General features: G+C 41.1%; 2 protein-coding genes across 5 annotated transcripts in view; one reads left to right on the top strand and one right to left on the bottom strand.

Annotated features, from left to right (window-relative positions):
• Positions 1-10869, top strand: part of LOC143211859 (histone-lysine N-methyltransferase SETMAR-like) — a 266618-nt gene extending 255749 nt beyond the window's left edge. For both annotated transcript variants that reach the window (XM_076429915.1, XM_076429916.1), the window contains one exon: positions 10279-10869. In XM_076429915.1, coding sequence (XP_076286030.1) covers positions 10279-10532 — 254 coding nt within the window. In that variant the 3' untranslated portion in view covers positions 10533-10869. The remainder of the gene's footprint in view (positions 1-10278) is intronic.
• Positions 1-22047, bottom strand: part of LOC143211847 (uncharacterized) — a 272266-nt gene that overhangs the window by 227574 nt on the left and 22645 nt on the right. The gene's annotated exons all lie outside the window — the stretch shown is intronic.

The following is a 22047-nucleotide window of genomic DNA, read 5'->3' as shown; positions in this document are numbered from 1 at the left end:
TCCTTTATAGCTAACAACTTCAATATATCATTCAGTTTGGTAAATATTTATACAATTTTTTAATACTGTTTTGGCTAATATTCTCCCATTTGTCCAAAATGCTCTACTTTAAATCGTTAATATTTTGGAATTGTCTGCCATTTTGGTACACAGCTCTGGCAAGTTGTCCCCAACAATTTTCAATAATGTTGAGGTTGGAGATATTGCTGGCCACTCCAAAACTCGAATAATTTTTGAAGAAAAGTATTTCTTGACCGCTTTCGCCGCGAGGACTGTGACATTATCTCGTTGTAAAATGTGTTTATTTGCAGCAATTCTTACAGCGGCATAAGTGTTTAGTTGTTCATTTATCATTTCAATATACCGTTCACTATTCATTCGTCCTTTTATAAATTTGATTTCTGTTTTACCCCAATATCCAATATCGGCCCAAATTATCACACAGCCGCCTCCCATTTGGCGACTGCTTAAAAATTGCTGTTCTTCGTTCAAATTATGATAGTAATAGCCTACGTCGTCTGGACCATTCAAATTAAATCCTTTTTCGTCAGTAAATATGACTCTTCGCCACTTTGGCCTCATATGTATAATACTTTTCGGCAAATTGTAAGCGGAACGCTTTATGCTCCTTTCTTAACCAAGGTGTTTTCTGCAATTCTCTTCACGCTAAGTGCTTGCATTTTTGTAAAACAAAACGTACAGTCTTTCCGTTAGTGTTTACGCCAACGCTTTCAGCGCTTTGTCTTGGAGTCATCCTCGAATTTGATGCTGTTCTCAATGTTGCACGTTTTTCACGGGCAGTTAAACTTTGTGGACGCCCAGAATTCTTCTTTTTCCCGTAATTTTCAGGATTTTTAACAAGCTCATAATAACTTTTCGGCATCTATTTACAATTTTTTATATTTGTGTAATTCAATCTTGTTCTTCCTGTGACTTCAATATCGTATGTACTTCACATTTTTAACACTCTTAATTCTTAACACTTTAGTATGTTGTTTTCTTAAATAAGCACGAAAGAAGCTAGTACCCACTTTTTGCAATGAATGTTTGCTCTTGAGTAACTTCTGCACAACTGTCAAATGTAAAACTGCTATTTGTGCTATCATTTTGTCCCGCTTGTGTACCCCAATATTTACCTTTTCATTTCGAAAATTCTATTGAAGTAAATATGGTGGATGATATTCAGTACATTATACGTTCAGGCATGTCAGACTATGTTGACATATTAAAATATTCATTTTCTTCAGTTTAATGTATCAAATGAGGAAAAATAGATGATGTGCTATGTTTTTGTCCCGGAGTGTATTAATTGAAGCACCTGGTGGATTATCTGATACGATTAAATATTCTGATTGTCATTTTTATGGAAGGGTAGTCACTAGCTGTCAATCATTATGCAAAATACAAAATTTTCTGGGTAAACTTTACTTTACCGGACTCAAGATTAGCGCGGATGCAGATCGAAATTTCGATCAACTCTAGGATCAACAGTTAAGGAGTTATGGTCGCTTAAAGGTGAGCATTTTTTACAGGTAAGGGCGCCGCCATATTGGTATGTAGTGACGGCCGCTTACCTTGCCGCTCCTCGATCTAATCCTAACCAACTCGGTAAGCGACGTGCGACTGTCACTAAATACAAACCAATGGCGGTGCCCTTACCTGTCAAGAAACTGGAAATATGCTCAACTTTAAACGACCATAACTCCTGAACTATTGATCCTAGAGGTTCGAAAAACTTCGATCTGCATCCCCGCCGGGTACAAATCTACTGGATTACATACCGCATGTTGGTTTTGGGAATAAGTTTCCGTCCTTTATTGTTGAAAAAAGTCTCGTTATTCAGAATTACAAATGCAAAGTAATCTTATTCAAACATTTGACAGTTCTTCAAGTGTTTGACGTGGATTTTCATCAAGTAATGCTCGCAAATCTGTACCTTGTAATATTTTTGGCGCACCATCGCTGTATCTTTGTCCCTTACGTCGAAATCATGGTTTTTAAACCGCCGAAACCATTCTTTACAACTTGTATTTGATGGGGCATCGTCCCCGTAAATATGCACGAGCAAACGATGCGTTTCCGCGGCACCTATCTTTAAAACAAAATAATGCAACATAACTTTCCGCAAATGCTGCTTACTTGAAACGGAAGTCGACCAGCACATGGGTGCTCAGCCCCATAAAAGTTTCGAGTTGCTGAAAAAATCTCTGCGCCGGGTGTGGGACCGAATGACGCCAGAAGAGCTGCGGCCCATAGCGGACAATTTCAAAACACGTTTGAGCCTCTGAATCGGCTCAAAGGGTGGCCACTTCCAAACTTCTTAAATATATGAATACTAAAGGTCTATATGTTATGGTTGTTATGGTTTTTCAAAATTCGTCTATTTGACAGAATTATAATAAGAAATGTTTAACTCCGTTATTTCTTGTCAGCCTGTAACTGCGTTTCGAAGCTTGAACACACACCTTTCAAAAACATGTACTATGTTCCATTAAATACGCGATCGGTACTTAAGTACAACGACATCTGACAAAAGGGCGGAAACTTATTCCCATACCCAATACATCATAATTCGTAGGAGAAAGGCGCAAATTTTCAGCCCGTAAAGTAAAGAGCAGCCAAATTTCTTTCTATTTTTAACAATTTTAATCAATTGAAAATAACGTATGGACGTTCTTAATATTTCTACTGTTTTAAATTACATGCACCCACTTTTGTCATAATCGCATAAAACCCGCAGTCTAGTAGTCACCTAAAATTAAATGAAGTACAACCGATGATTACTTTTCACGAAAGGATGTGTTCGGGAACCCGGGACTAATTTAGGTTTAGGAGTGAACTGTATGGAAAAACGAAAGGATCGGGTGCGAACACAGACGGAAAGTGTCCGAACGAAAGAAATGGAGACTCGTTGCACGTTAGATATTGAACCGTGGTTTATTACACGCAATCGCGTAAACGACAAACAAGTCCAAACGAATGGGCGCGATCGGGATGAGCGCAATTGTCGATCCCGTATGGCAGAACAAAACGACTTGAACAAAGGGCGCGATTGACGTGTGAAGCGTGTAGACGATAGATAGAATCTCATCGACGAGGTAAGACGAGCGATTAACGGTGGTTCTCGGTAATCACGTGATCATGCATCGCGAGCGTGATACCGGGAATCGTCAAAAACATGGGATTCGCGTACAGTTGATCCCCAGGAGCGTAAATCCTGGGTCCGTGTAACGCGGGGAGCTACTGGGGGCCGTATCGCTCGCCCGCGACATTTTAAACTAACTTAATACGAGACTTAATCCTAAACAGGAGGATTTAAAACATGTTTCTCGTCATAAAATAGCATAAAGGTAATTCGGAAAGCACGTAGTCCGCAAATCCAATCACTTTCAATAGAAAGAGCGCGGCAGCGCCATAAGGCGATATCGAAAAGAGGAGGAAACCCATCGACCACCGTATAAACGAGCGTCTGACCCAGAAACACCCGAAACGAGTAACCATCGAACACCATTAACGAACACCGGTCGTCGACAATGAACAGACCGGTGTCTGAGTCACCGAGAATTGATCCAGCCTGTACAGGCGTGTCCAATTTTCGCGTCATCAGTCAGGATGACCGTCGAGCAGCGGTAAACGATGACTCCCAGAAATCGTGGTGCGCGCGGGGGCGTACGATGAAAGATACGTTGGTGGGGATGCGAGAAGAATAGTCAGCCGGTCGCCGCGGCGGAAGGACGAGAAAAGGGAAGAAAAGGTCCGAGCCGGCCAGAGGTCCGGCCGAGGGAACGTTTATGACGAGGCCTCCTCTGAATTACGATCTCAATACTGCAATAAGTGCTCTTAGCGGGGCCATGTTTTCTTTTTCCCTCCGTGGGCCGAGGCGACGCGACGTTTCCCCCGCGGCTCTTATCGTGGCTTTACGCCCCTGCTCCCGTGGGCTCCTCGAGAAATATTATTTAATTAACGGGAGTCGACCGGCCGCGCGGTCGAGACCTGGATCTTCCCCGGCTCGTAAATAAAAACGCTACATTCTTGGCCCTCGGTCGCCTGTTCCGCTCTTGACTCCCGGCTTCTCTCGGTTTCTAACCCTCCGGAACGTCCTCTGCCGCTCGTTTCAGGAGAAATTCGACTGGGACAGGCCCAGAAACATACGCTGCTTTATTTGTCAAGTTTTTGGAACGGGCCTCGTGGAAATTGCCGACACAGATTTCGCCGGAAATAGATTTCACAGACATCAATCATGGTTAGCGTTGACAACCGTCCCGGAATTGAAACTGTATTATTATTCTTGCTAATTATACAGAAGAGGGTACACCTCACTGGTTTCTATGAAAATAATGTGAGATAGACATTACTGTTCAGCTTATTAAACATATTGAAATAGTAAATAACTTTCTGTTCCACTCCAGTTTGTCGCAATTCAGATGCAAAATTTTTATTTCGCATATTTCTCAGTCTACTTGTTCATGAGCAGCTTCGCCACTTGCATATATCAACGAAAAACACACTAAACAATGTACTAAAAAGTATGAAATAATTTCCATTTGATTTACGTGAATACACACGAACTTAAATACAATACAATCTTTTTGGAGGCAGCACAAAATTGAAAATTTTCGACACTGGAAATTACGAAAATCCTTGAATTCTTCTACATGCTTTCACATATTAATGTATCTTCTCTTCCAGCCTACTGATTTCCAAGTTCACCATATTCCAATGAAATCATAATCAGCAACACCTGTCATTTGGAAAATTTTCAATTTCGCGCTGCCTCCGAAAAGACTGTATTGGTATTTAAGTTCGTGCGTATTCACATAAATTAAATGGAAATTATTTCATACTTTTTAGTGCGGTTTCTCGAAGACGGTTTAATTTTTTTTTATAAAATTTGTTTATTTCACACCTTTTAGAGCGGAACGAGCAGAATTTGTAGAACACTGTGGGTTTTTCGGCCTTATTGGTTATTTGCAATAAAAACCGCAAAGAATGAGAAAATGCAAAATTTGTTTTCAAGGGACCAATCGGGAGACATACCCTACAAGATGCAAAAGGTTTCGTCCTGATTGGTTCATCCATCTCGGAGTAATCGGTGAACATACATGAAATAATTCATTTTTCGCAAATAAAATCATACGGAATAAAAAAATGCAAAATTTGTTTTCAGGGGACCACCTCGGAGACGTACTCTACAAGATGCAAGAGGTTTCGTTCCGATTGGTCCATTCATCTCGGCGTAATCGGTGAACATATTAGATCAATCAGAAAGTTCCATCCGTTTAGTGTCGAGTAGCTGTAGCTCGAAATGTCATTAACTATAACGTCTAAAGTAATGTTAACTTTTTAGTTTGGACATCTTTCAATAAAATTCAAGACACAACAATATACGCTTGCATCAACAACATCGGTTTCTTCTACATTGAAAATGTCGGGATTTGAGCCAAATAAGCGTCATTTGCGCGAAGTGTTAATCTTTTGCATCAATTGGAAGAAAACTGCAGCTGAAGCTCATCGAATGATTGTAGATGTTTATAGCGATAATGCTGTTTCCGATAAAACATGTAGAGACTGGTTTCGACGCTTTAAAAATGGTGATTTTACTGTGGAGGACAAAGAGCATTCTGGGCGGCCACGAGTATTCGAAGACGAAGAATTGCAAGCATTGGTGGATGAAGATCCATGTCAAAAGCAAAAACAAATTGCAGAAACGTTAAATTGTGCTCAATCTGTCATTTCCGATCGTTTAAAAGCCTTGGGGAAGGTCTACAAGGAAGGAAAGTGGGTTCCATATGAACTCAAGCCAAGAGACATCGAAATGCTGCTTCCGAAACAGCACAAAAGTTGTCAAAGAAACGTTAGGAGCACTTCGCTGGGAAGTGCTACCCCATGCGGCTTATTAGCCAGACTGTGCCCCTTCTGACTATCACTTGTTTTGGTCGATGGCACACGCACTTGCTGAGGAACGATTTAATTCTTAGGAAGATGTCGAAAAATGGATCTCTGACTGGATAACCTCCAAAATGACTCATTCTTTCGTCGCGGAATTCGCTTACTGCCCGAAAGATGGGGAAAAGTCATCGCAAACGATAAACAATATTTTGATTAAAGTACTTCTTCATTTTGTTTCTTAAATAAAGCTGTACTTTTTGTAAAAAAAAAACGGACGGAACTTTCCGATTGACCTAATACATAGAAAAAAGCGAAAAATGGCACATACAGATCGAATTGAGTAACCTCCGCCTTTTTCGAAGTCGGTTAAAAATATATAACACATAAATACGCATCTAAACGAATAGAATTGTATACATATACTAAAAGGGAGGGATTGTACAGTTCCGCTGAATTAAGGGTTAAAAAGCAATTAAAAATTAATACAGGGTTCGAGAGTGAAACAGCGTACGCCCTAAGGCGCGCACGTTATAGCACAACTGATTTGACAAATCGGGCGAATTCACGCGACAATGGCGCAGCCATGATCGTCGCTCCCACGAGAAGCTGACAGATAGCGAGATTTTGAAAATGTCTCCGGGCGGCGTTTAACGTGGTTATCGCGGTGTATCGACTCGATCAGCGATCGATGGTTAACGCTGCATTAAAACGATGAGTCTGCGGGGACGTATCCGTGACCAGGACATGCGTGCACACGATCCAAGTTAAAACCGAACCAGACGCATTACTCAAAGGGTCGCAGAAGGTTAGCGAGGTTTTAAGGCAGCGTCCACAACGAGAAGACCGCGCCTATTTTTTCGATTCCAGTTCTCGCTTACATATATGGGGAATCAAGGTGCACCACGGCAATGAGTAATCCAATATTTCCTCGGTTATATAGTTCAACCCTTTTGCCGTTTAAGGCCAGTGTAATGGCTGACGCGTAAGCTGCGGCAACGCGCCGGAAAAATGTCGCGCTATTCGAAAGCCACGTTTAATGCTTCAAGTACTAATTTATATTTATATCGCATTAAAAAAATGTTCCGAAGGATACAGAAACTCGAAAGCGTGCGTAATAATGATATGTCTTTCGATTTTCTCGGATCCACTCGACCAGTTTGAAATGCTCCTGTTGAGAAGTGTATACATTGCAAAGTGTATGTACATAGTAATCACGGGATTTTTTTCGGAGGACTCGTTCTTAATTAGACTTCGTTTAGTCGATTTTTGCCTTTAAGACGCGTTGGACGATTGAAGTGATGGCAGTATTTTATTCGTTTCGGCATTTACACATTCTTTTAACCCTTTCGTGCACGGATTGGGTCTGCGACATGTATCCAATTTTTACTGTTTTAATTGTCCTTAAATCATCTCGGAACTCCTCAATGAATTCTTTGTTTTACAGGGTGGTGTCCGTTTAAATAATGCCACCTAAATATCTCTTCAGGTTATTGTGATGCAAAAAATATTTGTTACGTAATGTGCATGGTGTCAATGGACCAAATGTCTGGCAAGAATATTTTTCTCCGAAGGTCATTTTTTTCGGAGTTATCAAGGTCATCGATGTTTTTCAATACATAACTACATTCTTTTTTATTGCATCGTGTAGTATTGATCGAAAAATACACTCGGATATGTATTATATAATAACATGACCTTAAAATGACCTTGATCTTCGAAAATTAAAGTTTTACCTTCAGATCAAAGTCAATGTCATGTTATTATACATATCCGAATGTATTTTTCGGTCAGTTACACGATGCAATAAAAAAAAATGTAGTTATGTATCAAAAAACATCGATAACTCCGAAAAAAATAACCTCCGGAAAAAAATATTCTTGCCAGATATTTGGTCCATTGACACCATGCACATTACGTGACAAATATTTTTTGCATCACAATAACCTGAAGAGATATCTAGGTGGCCTTATCTAAACGGGCCACCCTGTACACCAAGAATGTAAGAAAAGTTTTCAGGAAATGTGGTAACGAAAAAATAGATATTCTCGATACATGCATTGGAGGGTTAAATACATTTTTTAAAAGTATTATGCGGTCCTGAAAGTTTGTTTCATTCTCGTTTTTTAAAAAATGCAAACACAGCACGGGTAAATAAGGGGAAGCTTGGGAAAAAATAAAATATTAATAATCAGGTGATCGTATTTCTTGTATATGCTCCCGTTATCTAACGATATTAAACGTGTATCCAGTTAAATAATATAAATACAAATATATAGCTAATTTAAAATAATATGTAATTTATTAATATGTAAAATAATATATAAAATTATATAAATAGATAAAAATAAACTTTTAGGACAACCCAATACTTCATCAGGGGCTCGTTGATCTTCTTATTGCACCCAGCTGAACAATTTCGAAATTAATAATTAACCCAGATTCGAGGTAATACCTTCGAATCGCCTGGAAGAGAATCATGTAAAAGCACGAATCATCGCAAAAATCTGTTATCCAATTAACATCTCCCTCGCGTATTTTCTCCGGGCAGTCGAAGACAGTTCGCCGCATCGAAAGGATTAAATTCAGTGGAGCTTCTCCATAAAAATAACATAAATTACAACCTCGGGATGACGTCTCATCGACCGGGCCGTGTATAATTTTATGCGAATGCACATGTGTAATCCGGAGTCCCGTCGACACGACGCGACGCGACGCGACGCCGGAGTCGCCCGGAGAGCCACGACGAAGAAAGCCGACGACGTCGTTCCACTTGTTTTCAAGTAATGTCAACTATTCCCCGCGAACATCATCGCGCGGCGAACGACAGGGAACGAGGACGTCGGCGATCTCGATGTAATTTGTCAGCCGGAGAAACGCGCCGCGCGGCGAGTAACAGAGAGACACGCGTGTTCACCAAGAGCACAGTTGCGGGGAGCACGAGTTATCACTGCCATAATTTTTCCGGGGTTTTTGCCCTCCTCTATGAAAACCACGAAATAAAAAGTGCAGCCCGTAACCAGTCGGATTTGTACAAATGCGTGCCGTTGACGGCGGATTAGACGGAACGGTCTGTTATTTTCCGTGACGGAAAAGAATCGAACGATTCGACCAGTCCTCTCCGTGCAAGCGCGCGTTCACTCGAAACCGAGAAATTTCGATTCTTGTTTGCCCGGTTTTTATTCGACGATAATTTAACCGGGCTCCTCGAATCAGAGAAATTGATGTTCGTTATTTGTGTTCGTTTTTTGTTATGAAACGGGGCGAAACAGGGGCTACGTTCGATCGCTCGTAATTCGAGGGGATTATCTGGATTTAAAGCGACCGCTCGTACACTCTGTACTCCACCTATTACATAAATTACATTTACGCGGTATTCCATGGAGCGCTTTACATTGGTTCGCGAGCGGTCGGATTACGATTTTCTGTATGCGACCGTAAGTATATTAGGACATTCCTGGGTTTCGTGAAGGACATTACTACTGACTAATAAGCGAATTAAAAGTGACCTTGAATTTCAAGGTCAGGAGATCAACCAAGGTCACAAGGGTGGAAAGTACATTCTGTCAAAAAAGTACCGGGAATTGGTCAATGAAACACAAAATATGTATTATTCATCCAAAGGTAATCGAAAAAAACTGTCAACATCACCTCACTTTTGATCGACTTAGACGTGCTTTTTCGGTTTCGGCTCAATTGGAAGGCGCCAATCCGAAGCTTGTTGACTGGTTTGCATGTCAAACTCGTAAACCCATGTCTCATCACCAGTTACAATGCATTTTATGAATGTGGGGTCGGAATTGACTCGTTCTAACATGTCTTCAGCGACCTTAAAGCGAGTTTTTGAGTTTTTGCAGAAAATTCGCAAAAATCGCAAAACACACTTGAGATGAACTGACAAAATGGCGCACTGTAAACAAACTAAATGACAAGTGACGCTCAAACTCCGCGTGAGTATATGTAGAGGACAGTTGTGCCAACTTAGCGACAAAAAGAATTTCAACAATCCCCTTTAAGCGAGCCTTTTAAATGATCGATTCCCGGTACTTTCTTGACAGAATGTACAACCGATACCATTGAGGTCGAAACTCAATCGTTCTCTTAAAAAAGTATGGTACAGTTTTCGATAATTGTACAGAAAAGGGTGCACTCTCGAGTTTATATTTCGGTGAAGCCATTGGAAATGATTTTTTGGCACTTGGAATGTATCGAAAATGTAATACATATATTGGGTTGGGGAACAAGTTCGTAGCGTTTTATGTTCTCTTTTATTCTACAACGATTTTTTTGTTCTTTGGCAAAGTGTTGTCCATCAATCGAAAGATCTCTTTCTGCTCTTCAAAACTGTGATAATCTTTGTTTTGAATAATTTAATATTTTATTATTTTTCAGGCTTAGAAATGGAATATCCAGGAGGCAAAAATCAACATTTTCGACACCTGCTTTTCTTCGCTTTTCATCGAGGTCAAACAGAATTAGCGGCAAAAATGAACTGCGATCATAAGACCACTCTCAACCATCTTCATTCGATGGGATTCGTCGAAAAATTGGGAGCTTGGGTGCCTCACGAGCTTACCGAAAACAACAAAGAAAATCGCCTTCAAATTGCTTCTCAACATGTATCCATTTCTAAGCCTGAAAATTAATAAAAAATTAAATTATTCAAAACAACGATTATCACAGTTTTGTAGAGCAGAAAGAGCTCTTTCGATTGATGTACAACACTTTGCCAAAGAATAAAAAGATCGTTGTAGAATAAAAGAAAACATAAAACGCTACGAACTTATTCCTCTCAACCCAATACATAAATAAAATCACTTTGATAATGACAAAACTTCACCATTATTTCTTAAATTCAGTTTTGGTATATCAGTTTGGTATTTTACCTTGGGAAGAAACGAAATACATGCAATGGAAAAGTAGTGTCTCGTGATGAATTCATTAATTGAATCACCTGGTGGACTATCTAATACGATTAAATATTCTGACTGTCATTTTTATGGAAGAGTTATCACTAGACTGCGGATCATTATGCATAATAAAAATTAAAAAAGTATGGTAAAGTTTTTCGGTAATTATACAGAAAAAAGGGTGCACCTCTCGAGTTTATATTTTGGTGAAGCCGTTGGAAATGATTTCTTTGGTACTTGGAATATATCGAAAATGTGATATACATATAGACTGTGGATCTCTATGCAAAATAAAATTTTTATACATCAATTACGATCTACAGAAGCTAAGTACCAATTTCTTTTCCTCATTAATAATTTCTATACGTTAAAAATAGTGTATCGACACTGTTCAAGTCATTTAACCTTTTTACTATTTCGAATTACGCCTATTCATTTTTGTCACAAATGCATAAAATCCGCAGTCTAGTAATATACATAAACAAAATCATTTTGATAACGACAAAACTTCACCATCATTTTCGAAATTCAGTTTTGATAAATCAGTTTGGTCTACGATATTTCACATTTTAATTTCGAAGGATTCGGCGATATCGGACGGTTCAATTTCCTGTCGCAACGGGACCGCGCCAAGATGTGGTTTCCCTTGGAGCAGCGAAAGGTCGCTACGCGATCGGCTGGCAATATGCAGTAAAGCACGAGTGCAACAATGCTCCGCGATCCCCCATCACGGGAAAAGGGGGAGACTCAGGCCGGATATATGCGGTGTCTCGTTAATCAAGGGAACCTCGGTATCGCTCGCGGCCCTATCCGCTGGAAAATGGGAGAGGACAAGCGAGGGTGACCAGTGTTTAACGGTTGACAAACGACCGGCGAGGTACGCGGTCGCGTAAACAACGTGTCGAGTGCGGAACAGACGGCCGACGACTTTCACGCAGAAAAAACCTCATAAATCTGCCTATTAAACGCGATTAACGGTTCCGAGGAGCCGCGCGAGGAACATCCCAATGATTGCAAGAGGATCGAGCCCCTCTCCCATCCTGCTTCTTCAATTTTTCCCGAATATTTGCGGAACGGATGTGCGCCGGAAATTTCACTAAAATGAACCCTCCGCAGGACAATGAGCATCGTACTTGAATGGCTCGGTTAATCTGGCGTGATGGAAACCACGAATGGCTCGTACTAGGAGGCGCTTAACGCACGTCGGAGCCGCCATCTTGTTTGCTATTCGAATTCCGGTCATTGTACGTTTATTCATTTATTTATGCGGTCGTACAGTTAATTTCATTGCCGTGCGTTAATCTTGGTGAAATATTTGCGAATAGTATTTGTTGATACAGGGTCTGTCCGGAAAGTAGTGGAACCACATATTTTTTTAATCTATTGAATATATGAGTACAAACCTTTAAAATTCTTCAAAGTAGGATCCTTGGGTGTCGACACATTTTTTCCAGCGCGATTTCCATGCTTCGTATGCTCCCTGGAAGGCGTTATCAGGAGCCTCTCGTAGAACTACCCTCGTCGCAGCCTCGTAGAACACTTCCAACCAAAACTTATCCGTAGATTACAGGGAAAACAGTAAACGGTACTTCGTAGTTGGATCACAACACTTCCTCAACCCCGTACAGTCTTGACTAGTCTCCCGCCGACTTCTTCTTGTTTCCAAAAATTAAAAATGGGCTAAAAGGATGCCATTTTGAAAGCGTGGAACGCGTCAAAAAGGCTGTGACGAGGGTACTACGAGAGAGGTTCCAAAAAACGCCTTCCAGGGAGCATACGAAGCATGGAAATCGCGCTGGAAAAAATGTGTCGACGCCCAAGGATCCTACTTTGAAGAAATTTAAAGCTTTGTACCCATATGTTTAATAGATTTTTTTAAAAATGTGGTCGCATTACTTTCCGGACAGACCCTGTACATTGGATGGCAGACCAATGTCTATAAAAATCACACAAAATCAGGACAACTTATTTAATAATTAGAGGTGTGCGGGACCGGGACGGGATTCCCGAAAATGTTCGGGTATTCCCGTGAATTTTTTCGGGATCTCTGATACTGTACGGAACCTTTTAATATTGTTTTTTAGTCTTTATCTATGCTGCAAAATTCTTCTATATAATTTAGTTTTTCAAAATATCTCGTGTAAAGAGAAATCACGCGTTCCAGTGCCATCGCAAAAACAGCAAACATAATGTTAATGGTTATGTATACGTATGTATGTACAACTAAATGCAAAATATGTCAAAAGTATGTAATATATGTGAAAAGTATGCAATATTCAAAATATATGCAAATGTGCAAAATAAAAACTATATTTTCAAAATTTTGTACAGACAACGTAAATTTCTGTCCAGGTCCCATAACTTTACCTACTTCCTATAAACATATGCATTTGCATAAACATCCGCTGTCTAGTTATAAATTATCAAGTAAAATAAAACTTGATGTTTTATTTCGATAAATCAAACACTATGGTCATATTCAAGAAAACAAGACACGTTTTCGAATCCCAGCATTTTAAGAAATCCCGAAAAAATTCACGGGAAACCGGACATTTTCGGGAATCCCGTCCCGGTCTCGCACACCTCTATTAATAATACAAGAATAGAAAAGTCGAAGCTTATACATAACAAAGTTTGATTTACTTAATAGATTGTACATAGTAAAAATTGAATTTCAAGTTTGGTAAAAAAACTGTGGCGATCATACATAAAATTTTCTATGACGTTCTATAAAATTGATGTCGTTAAACTTTTTGGTAAATACCCAAGATAATAGAGATTTGTAACGAAAGTTTGTCTCGAAAGTGTGAAGACGAAAAATAAGTGCTCGCGTGCCCAGGTATCGAAATAACGATTCTAGAGCAATCAACATTTAGTTACGATCTATGTATACGGAAACGAATTTGCGATGTACAAAGTTGATTTGCCAGTATCGCAGAAATTGCTAGCCCATCAAACTCCCGCTAATCTGTCTGAAAGAATTGACGACGTGGTCCCCATCGTTACTATCATATTCTGCGTGACGAAGATCGAAGGTCTGTCAGCGAGGTTGATTAGACATACAGGGGGTACAGTAATATCGCTGCGGAGCCTGATATAGGAAGAGGCTTGTCAAATAGCTTTGATTTTCCGCGAATCGTTGAAGTATTCAAGAACGGCTGGAGGACGTAGGTATCATGAAATTCGACAGTGACATGGAAACTCTCCAGAGACCTTATTACCGTCCGTCAACGATTCCGGAAAGGCAAAGTGACGAGCAAGAGAGAAGAATCGTTTCGTAGAACGTGTACCAAGGGCAAGACAGAAGGAAAAGAGAGAAAGAGGTTGAGAGAGAGAGAGAGAGAGAGAGAGAGAGAGAGAGAGAGAGGGTGGGGCGGGTTCGAAGAGAAAAGGAGAAAGGAGGACGAGGGAAACGCAGATTCAAGGAACGATAGCGCGGTCGACGAATCATTAGACGAGACAATACCAGGCAGGCCTTAACTACGGGAGGAGTTAAGCAGAAGCATGGTTTTTCATTTGTTCATTAGTGGTACGCCGGGCACGGGAGCAATGCGAAGAAAACGCGTGGGCACCGGAGAAAAATTCTCCGACCACGGTGGGGAACGCGCGGAATGCAACAGAACCCGATTTCGTGAGGTTTTTCGCGTGGTTACACGACTGATAATCGAGGAAGCCGATTTCACAGGAATTGCGGGCTCGGCGGCGCGGCGGTCGGTCACGTACGAGCGATTCCGCAATGTTTGCCCATCCCCTGCGACCCTGATAGAGCCCGCTTGATTAGACGCGTGCTTTATTAAATATTTGCCATCGTGTTACTTTTAATCACACCTGGTGTCCCCGTCCCGGGACCGACCGTCTCCGTGGAATGATTGCTCCGACGGGGAACGATGAGGGTGCCTGAGCCTGAACCCCTACACGGGTGTGCTCGGTCCAGTCGGGGACGTTATATGTAGACATTGCGTACTTATTTTATGCAAATATGCTGGTTGATTCAAATTTCCGCGACGTATGTGTATTCTTCCCTCTGATGTAATTTGAATTCTCTTGGTAAAAGTTTCAGGCTAAATTAAAAATCATTCGTTCGTGGGATATTCGAGCAAGATAAACAGTTTCCATGTTGATTGTAGAAGGCTGAAGATAAGTGGAAATGTATTTCTTCCTGTCACATAAATGTAGTGAGTCGAATATGATATAGATAATAATTAGACTGTGGATTCTCATGCAAGATAAAACTTTTCTGCATCAATTGCAAGAAACAGGAGCTTGAATGTCAAGGTCAAATTTATATTTATTGCAGGATGCGTAGAATACACACAATTTTACGGCAACCTTATTTACAGGTCTTTATAAATTCATTTCTGTACACCCTGTACATCAGAATGGACGCAAATATCAAAAAGAAAGGTTGAAAAATATTTAGAAAAATAGAATCTAATCCTAGCAGCTCGCTCAGAATAACAAGAGTTCCTTTTGTTGCGATAAGAATTCTGAAAGAACCACCTACATATTATGGATGTCCACTCGGATGTGGAGGGGTCGAATGATTAATTTTCTTTAGAGATGTTCGGTGGATCAAGAGATCATGTGTACATGCGCACGTATGTCGAAGGGCTATTCACGGACAGTGGTTGTCGCACGAACGAAACGCGAGTTCAGTTCTCACGACCGCTAAGGTAGCAGAAGGTAGGTACAGGTGAAACGGATGGCCAGCTTAGTGGCTGAAAGTAGTCGTGCAAGTGGATTAGGTGCTCAAGATTGATGGCCGAGTGTAAACATACAGGTGTAATAGGTATCCGAGGTAACGGACAGGGGGACATATGAGTGGAAAGAGTCATCAGGTTTGGCGTAGACGTGGCGGAATGGCCACTCCGTTTCCAGTTAGCCACTGGGAATAAACTTGCTAGCCAACTCGCTGACAAAAACTGCTGTTCTGATGGGAGTGGAGTATTCCTTCGAACGGGGAACGTAATTTTGCCGCTGCTAATGCTTCTTACCCCCGTTTCGAATCATTCCGTAGATAGGCGGACTTAAAAGCATAACTCTACGCTGCTGATGACGAACTTTACGTTAAGTTTTCCCTTCTACTCGTCGTCGATCTCCGATAACCGGTCTTCGAATCGGTTATGCTCAATTTTGCGTACATTAAAGTTGCTGCATATGCATTTAACCCTTTGACGGCGACCCTTTTAAAGATTTCATGGCTGGAGCCATTTAAATCCATGTGTACCAATTTTCTTTTGCACATCTTCTTAAATCCACTGCTTTCAGATCGATGTTAATCGTCTTGGTGAACTCGATATGCTTTACTTTGCTTCACGAAATCATACTCATTCACATAGAGTCTTTATTTCCGAAAACAATAAATAACTAAATTCGTAGATGAGTCGTTTATAATTCTCTGTCAAAACGAAGGTTCGAGGGCTGAAATGAATTTATATTTACGAAATAATATCACAAAGTAGCCGAATCTTCATGCTCGTAAAGAACTCTGACTTTATACGGAAAACATGGCGTCCAATTTCAACAGTGAACGTATCCGTCTCGGTTTATCGCTTAATCGCGAGCATTTCTCCTCACATTTTAATTAATTTCAGAGTCGATTGGGAAAGTTCACGCAACTTTCTCGATGACGAAAGCCACCGGAATGAGCGAGATCATTTCATAACCGGCGCACTCGACTTTACGACTGTGTTTATTGCGTGCCTACGATGCCTGACATTCGAAAATGCCAAACTTTATCGTCACCTTAAATCTGCCCCTCGTAAAAAGGATGACGAGTTAAAGCTGCCGAAGTATCTCGGAAATATATCATTCTCCGTTGAGAGGAAAGCACCGTCGACCATCCTTGGGTCAATGGGATGACTCGATATTTGGGTAGCCGTGCACCAAGCGATATATCGTTCGCGATCCAGATTTTATGGCACCGTAACACGTGTTCACGCCGTTAATTAATTCTGTGCAGTTGAAAGAACGTACGAGAGGTTGTTACAACCTATTTAACCTTCAGATCAGGGGAAGCTTCGGCCTAATCGGTGGAATTGAAGGGAACAGGGTACCCCCTCTCTGCCAGTACCGAATTAATCACGTGACATGGTGACACATGCGCGATAGAGACGAAACGCGTCATGTGACCGGACCGTAGCGGTACGTGGAGGGATAGCGTCGTAGAAGGGGAAGGGTGGAGTGGGAAAATCAAGTCTTAATCTGACCACGCTGATCGTCAAATTTTTATTTGTATACGATTGTGGCGTTATCGAACGAACCTATTTAAAATATAAGACTACGAATGAAGCTGAATCATTTATGAAGAAACATTTATGAAGAAATTGCTCGGATGAAATATAAAATAGCAAAAGATTTTAAAAATTCAAGAATGTTGCATTTAATGTAACAAAATCGTTAAGGGATCAAATAAATTTTTATGTTATACCTGCTTCCCACAATCAATGCAAAACATTTTCATTTTGCATAAAAATCCGCAGTCTAAGGATGAGTATTAACCAAGAATATCGTATGCAGTTACTGTTCAGAAGCGTATTAAGCATAACAGTTGCTGACGAAACGCGTCACGTGACCGGACCGTGGCGTCACGTGGGGGAATCCTCGTAGAAGGGGAAGGTAGAGTGGGGACACTGGTTTTAATCTGGTCATACTTGAGTCATTATCCAAAAACGGTAAAATGATATTTAAAGATGATTTTCACGGGGTTCATAATATCCTCGTAAAACCGCGGAGTCGATTCTATAAAATATGGAGCGTACGGGAACGGAGCATTAAAATGATAAAGAACGCCCGAGCATATTGGTACGGAGCGTTTCGCTCGGAAACAGAGAATTCAATAATTGTTCCGGATTATCGGAAAGAGGCGACTCCGCTGAAAGTAAACCAGAACAACGGCCGCGCGAGTCTGAATATAGCCGGCCGGGGACGATTAAACGTTCGGAGATGAACGCGGGCGAAGCTAATTAGCGGCTTTCGAGGCGGCCAACGTGCACCGTAAAAGGCAGGACACGACCGCGGCCCCTGGACGCGTGTATAGAAAAGGTGGGCCCCGAGGAATCAGAAAAAGTGGCCGGATTCTTCGCCGTAAAAATCATTCCCCCGCCGCGACCGTACCGACGACAGCGGTGTATCTCCGCGCCTCGGATTCCGTGAAAATTATGCTACCGATCTTTATCATTTCGGGGACCGCCGAACGTCGCGCCATCGGCTCCGTAGCGCGATGTCACCCATTCATACATATAACGCTGTTTCTGAGGAAAATCTCATTGAAGTCTATTCCAGAAGTAATCATGCGTGATTCTATTTCTAAGTGTTTGCAGTGCAACGCTATTCGAATAATGGCGTTTTACCGAAACACCGTCTGGGAACATTGAAAAATTGATTTTGTAAGAAAAATTCTTTTTTACTGAGGAATGAATGCGTGCATTTATTATATTCTATTTAAGTGGTATGTCCAGAAAATTTAAGCTGAATATCTCAAACTACAATTAGGTTGGCAACTAAGTTCGCAACTTCCACATTTTCTCAAACAATATCTTTTAAGCACGAGTATTTTATGTCGAAAAATCGCCAAATGCAGAGCCCTCCAATGATATACAGTTCAAAAGGAATGGTCACTGAATGAGGTTATAATGACACGATAAAAGAAATTACGAACCAAGAGGTCGGGCATTTGTTTGCGAACCTAGTTGGACATTGTAGCCATTTTACCGAGAGACGGTCTCCAAATTTTCAATACTTTATATTTTATTTTATGATGGAACAGAACATTATTTACCTTAGAATAAAGCAAACATTTCCAATTTTCTCAGGTCAGAATAAAATTTTTTATTCACAACGTCGTCACTTTAAGAATGGAGGTTAAAAATACGCGACGTCGAAAAATCTGTTGGGAGAATGGAGACGGTGTGTTGGAGGATCGCATGGTCGCAGAATGGAGCCGAGAACAGCGCGAATATCAACGACGAGAACAAGCGAAACTCGCGCGAGCGATCGTGGTTGCGTCGATGAAAGAAGGACGAGCCGGCGCGGCGCGAAGCGAAGCGAAGCAAGGCGAAACGAGGGAACGGGTTGCGGGCCCGAGAGCCGGGACAAGAGGAACCGAAAGGTCTTCAAGTTTTTGCGAGCGTACCGCGTACGAAACCTGCGACGCGGAGCGACATTCTTCTTCTCTTCTAACCCTTTCTGTTCGCGGTTCGATGGACGTGAAGAAATCGGCGTGCGGGGACTGAACTTTTAGGGGCATACTTTTTCGGCACGGCCACGGATAAAAGCGTTTATCTTCGGCCAGGACGTTTACGAGCCTGCCAGTCACCGGCTCCAACAATTATTCCAACTTTCTCCCGTCTGTTTTTATCTCGCGAATTAACGACTGATCGAATTGATAATTTCGTTAGCTACATACTGCCACGAACGATGATGCCGCTTGAAATCATTCGTGAAATGATGTTGGTGCGTGAACAGATTATGTTTATTAAGACTACGTACGATTTTTATTGTATTAGGTTGACAACTAAGTGTGCGCGACCTCCACATTTTCTCAAACAAAGTCATTTATATATATTTTTTAAGTACGAGTATTTTATATCAAACTAGCTTTCGCCCGCGGCTTCGCTCGCACAGGAAACCGTTTAATGCCCCCGGAAATTAATATTGTTTCTCCATAAAACCTTTTAACCCCCCATTCACCCCTATAGAGTTTTAATTTTATGTCATGTTGCCATCTTAGATTTCAAAACCCCTTTTCACCCTCTTAGGGGATCAATTTTTTAAAATACCGAAATAGGTGTTTGATTAATTATATCAAAGAGCATTAAGACCAAGTTTCAAGCAAATCCGACCACAAATAAAATATTCCTCATACAAACGTTGCAACCACTTTTCACCCCCTCAGAGGTTGAATTTTTTAAAATGCCGAAACAGGTGTTTGATTAATTATATCAAAGAGCATTAAATCCAAGTGTGAAGTAAATCCAACCACAAACAAAATATTCCTCATACAAACGTTGCAACCTCTTTTCACAGCGCCTTGGGGGTTGAATTTCGAAATATACTTTCTTATCCCTTGTATAGATCATAAAGGAAACCTCTGTGAAAAATTTCAGCTTTCTAGATCCAAGAGTTTAGCCTGGGCGTTGATCAGTGAGTGAGTGAGTGAGTCAGGACTGTCTTTTTATATATGTATATAGATTAATCGCAAAATTCAGAGCTTTCTAATGATACACAGTTCAAAAGGAATGGACGCTGACGCTGAATGAGGTTATAATGATGCAATAAAAGAATTACGAAACAAATGGTCGCGAATATAGTTGCCAACCTAATAGTATGTTCTGGAATCGTTTTATCCAAACATCGTAGAATTTTCATTGAAGATGTGCTTGAATCATTTTGGTCACACATCGTACAATTTTTATTGTACGTTTGAATAACGAAGTTTGTAAAACAATTTCCTGTGGAAACATTTGCATAATTTCAACAACACTGCAGGAAAAATATTTAAAATATAAGACTAAGAATGAAGCTGAATCGGTCGAATTAAAGCGAGAAACGAAACAGAATGGATATCAGCGAAGAATGTCTAGTGCAATTACTGTTGAGAAGCGTATTAAGCATAACAGTTGATCCAAATATCCTAAGCCGTTTGAAAAAATCGTGTCAACAGTCCGCAATTATTTGTCGGCCACTCAACCATCCATTACCGAAGCAAACGCATCATTACCTCCGCGAAGAGTCCGCGAATGCCTTCGGATTCATTAAAGCCTCTTCCCGGTCTCCTCGTTTCTCGAACGGCATCTGCTTTCACGAACTTTTAATCTTGCCCGGTCGATACACCCTTTTTTCTCAATCCCCATGGTAATCAGCTCTCCAATAAACATAACACGGAGGACCAACATCGGAATCACTATAATCTCCTAAAGTAAAACGTTCGAGAGCCCGATAAAAATGCTGTGCAGATTCGCCGGCGATAACGCGGCGAGGATACCCGATAGGAAGGGGACACGAAAAACGTCGCAACAAGAACACACGAGCGGAGATAGAAAGGCCTTCATTTTGACGAACTCGGAACGACGACAGTGTCCTCGTTCCTTCTTCTCTTTTTTCCCTGGCTTCGTCCGTCGCATCGCGTTGCCGCGAGAGTTTCTCCGTCAAAGGTAATTTGCGGGTTCCGAGAACCGCGACGATAGCCGGTGAAATTAAAACCGAGAATGGCAGATAAAGCTGGCGCGATCGAGCTCGACGATTCGGGCCCACGGACTCCTCGTTTTTCCCTTTCATTAGGTATGAATCGTATCTCATCGGACCTCGGGCCCAGACGTGTAACCTTCCCCTCGGCGATACGTGAGTTAAGTGCGAAATTCACTGGCCAGGGAAACACGAGTTTATCGATTTTCGCGAAATCATTTTAAACTTCACGTAAACTCGTTCCGATGTCTTTACTAACGAACCATATTACAGGGTGTCCAAAAAAAAGTGTATTTCCTTGAAGAGAGTGATTCCCAAGGTCATTTGAAATAACATTTTCCTTTGCGAAAATGTTCTCCGCGGCTTCGTTCAAGAGTTATTAATAGACTGAGGATCTTTATGCAAAATAAAAAATGTTTGCATTGATTGCAAGACACAGAAGCCAAATAGAAAATTCTTTTTTCTTTTAATTGTCTTATTAAGCTGAGATTAATACACTGATGTCCTTAAATCTTCGTAATTCGTCCACTGCTTTAAATTGCACGAGCCCATTTTTGTTATAAATGCATAAAATCCGCAGTCTAGTTATTAACAAAAAATACGGGCCAATCAGAGCTATTTGCGAAGTTGTACCTTGCAAATAAAGGTACTCGTTAACAAGAGCACAGCATTTCGTTATTAACATTCTGCAGAAATGGTAGTGCCTGTGTCAGCTTGGAACTATTTCATGTTATAGGCTGTATCGAAGCATTTTACTTGGGATAGGTAAGTTATTGTGGACTCCAAGCTGTTATGCAAAGTATCCTTCTGGTTTAATCGCCACGATTTGGCCGGAATTGATAGAGGAATCGAGTACATACTGCGATAACTTGTGCGGGTACGACGATATCATAGTAACTGTACACCGCGCGATAAGCGGAACTGGTTCTCGAGGATTACACGTTTCAGTCCCCTTTACCTGTTCGTCTATTATACTACTTCGACTGTGTGCTGGATTATATGGGGGATCCTGCGGGTCCATGTCTATTTTACGAGACGATGAAAATGGTCCGTGAATAGTGAGATG

The sequence above is a fragment of the Lasioglossum baleicum genome, chromosome 9 (genome assembly GCF_051020765.1).
Source record: "Lasioglossum baleicum chromosome 9, iyLasBale1, whole genome shotgun sequence".
NCBI classification, from domain to species: Eukaryota; Metazoa; Arthropoda; class Insecta; order Hymenoptera; family Halictidae; genus Lasioglossum; species Lasioglossum baleicum.
This window is presented reverse-complemented; position numbering and strand designations above follow the sequence as displayed.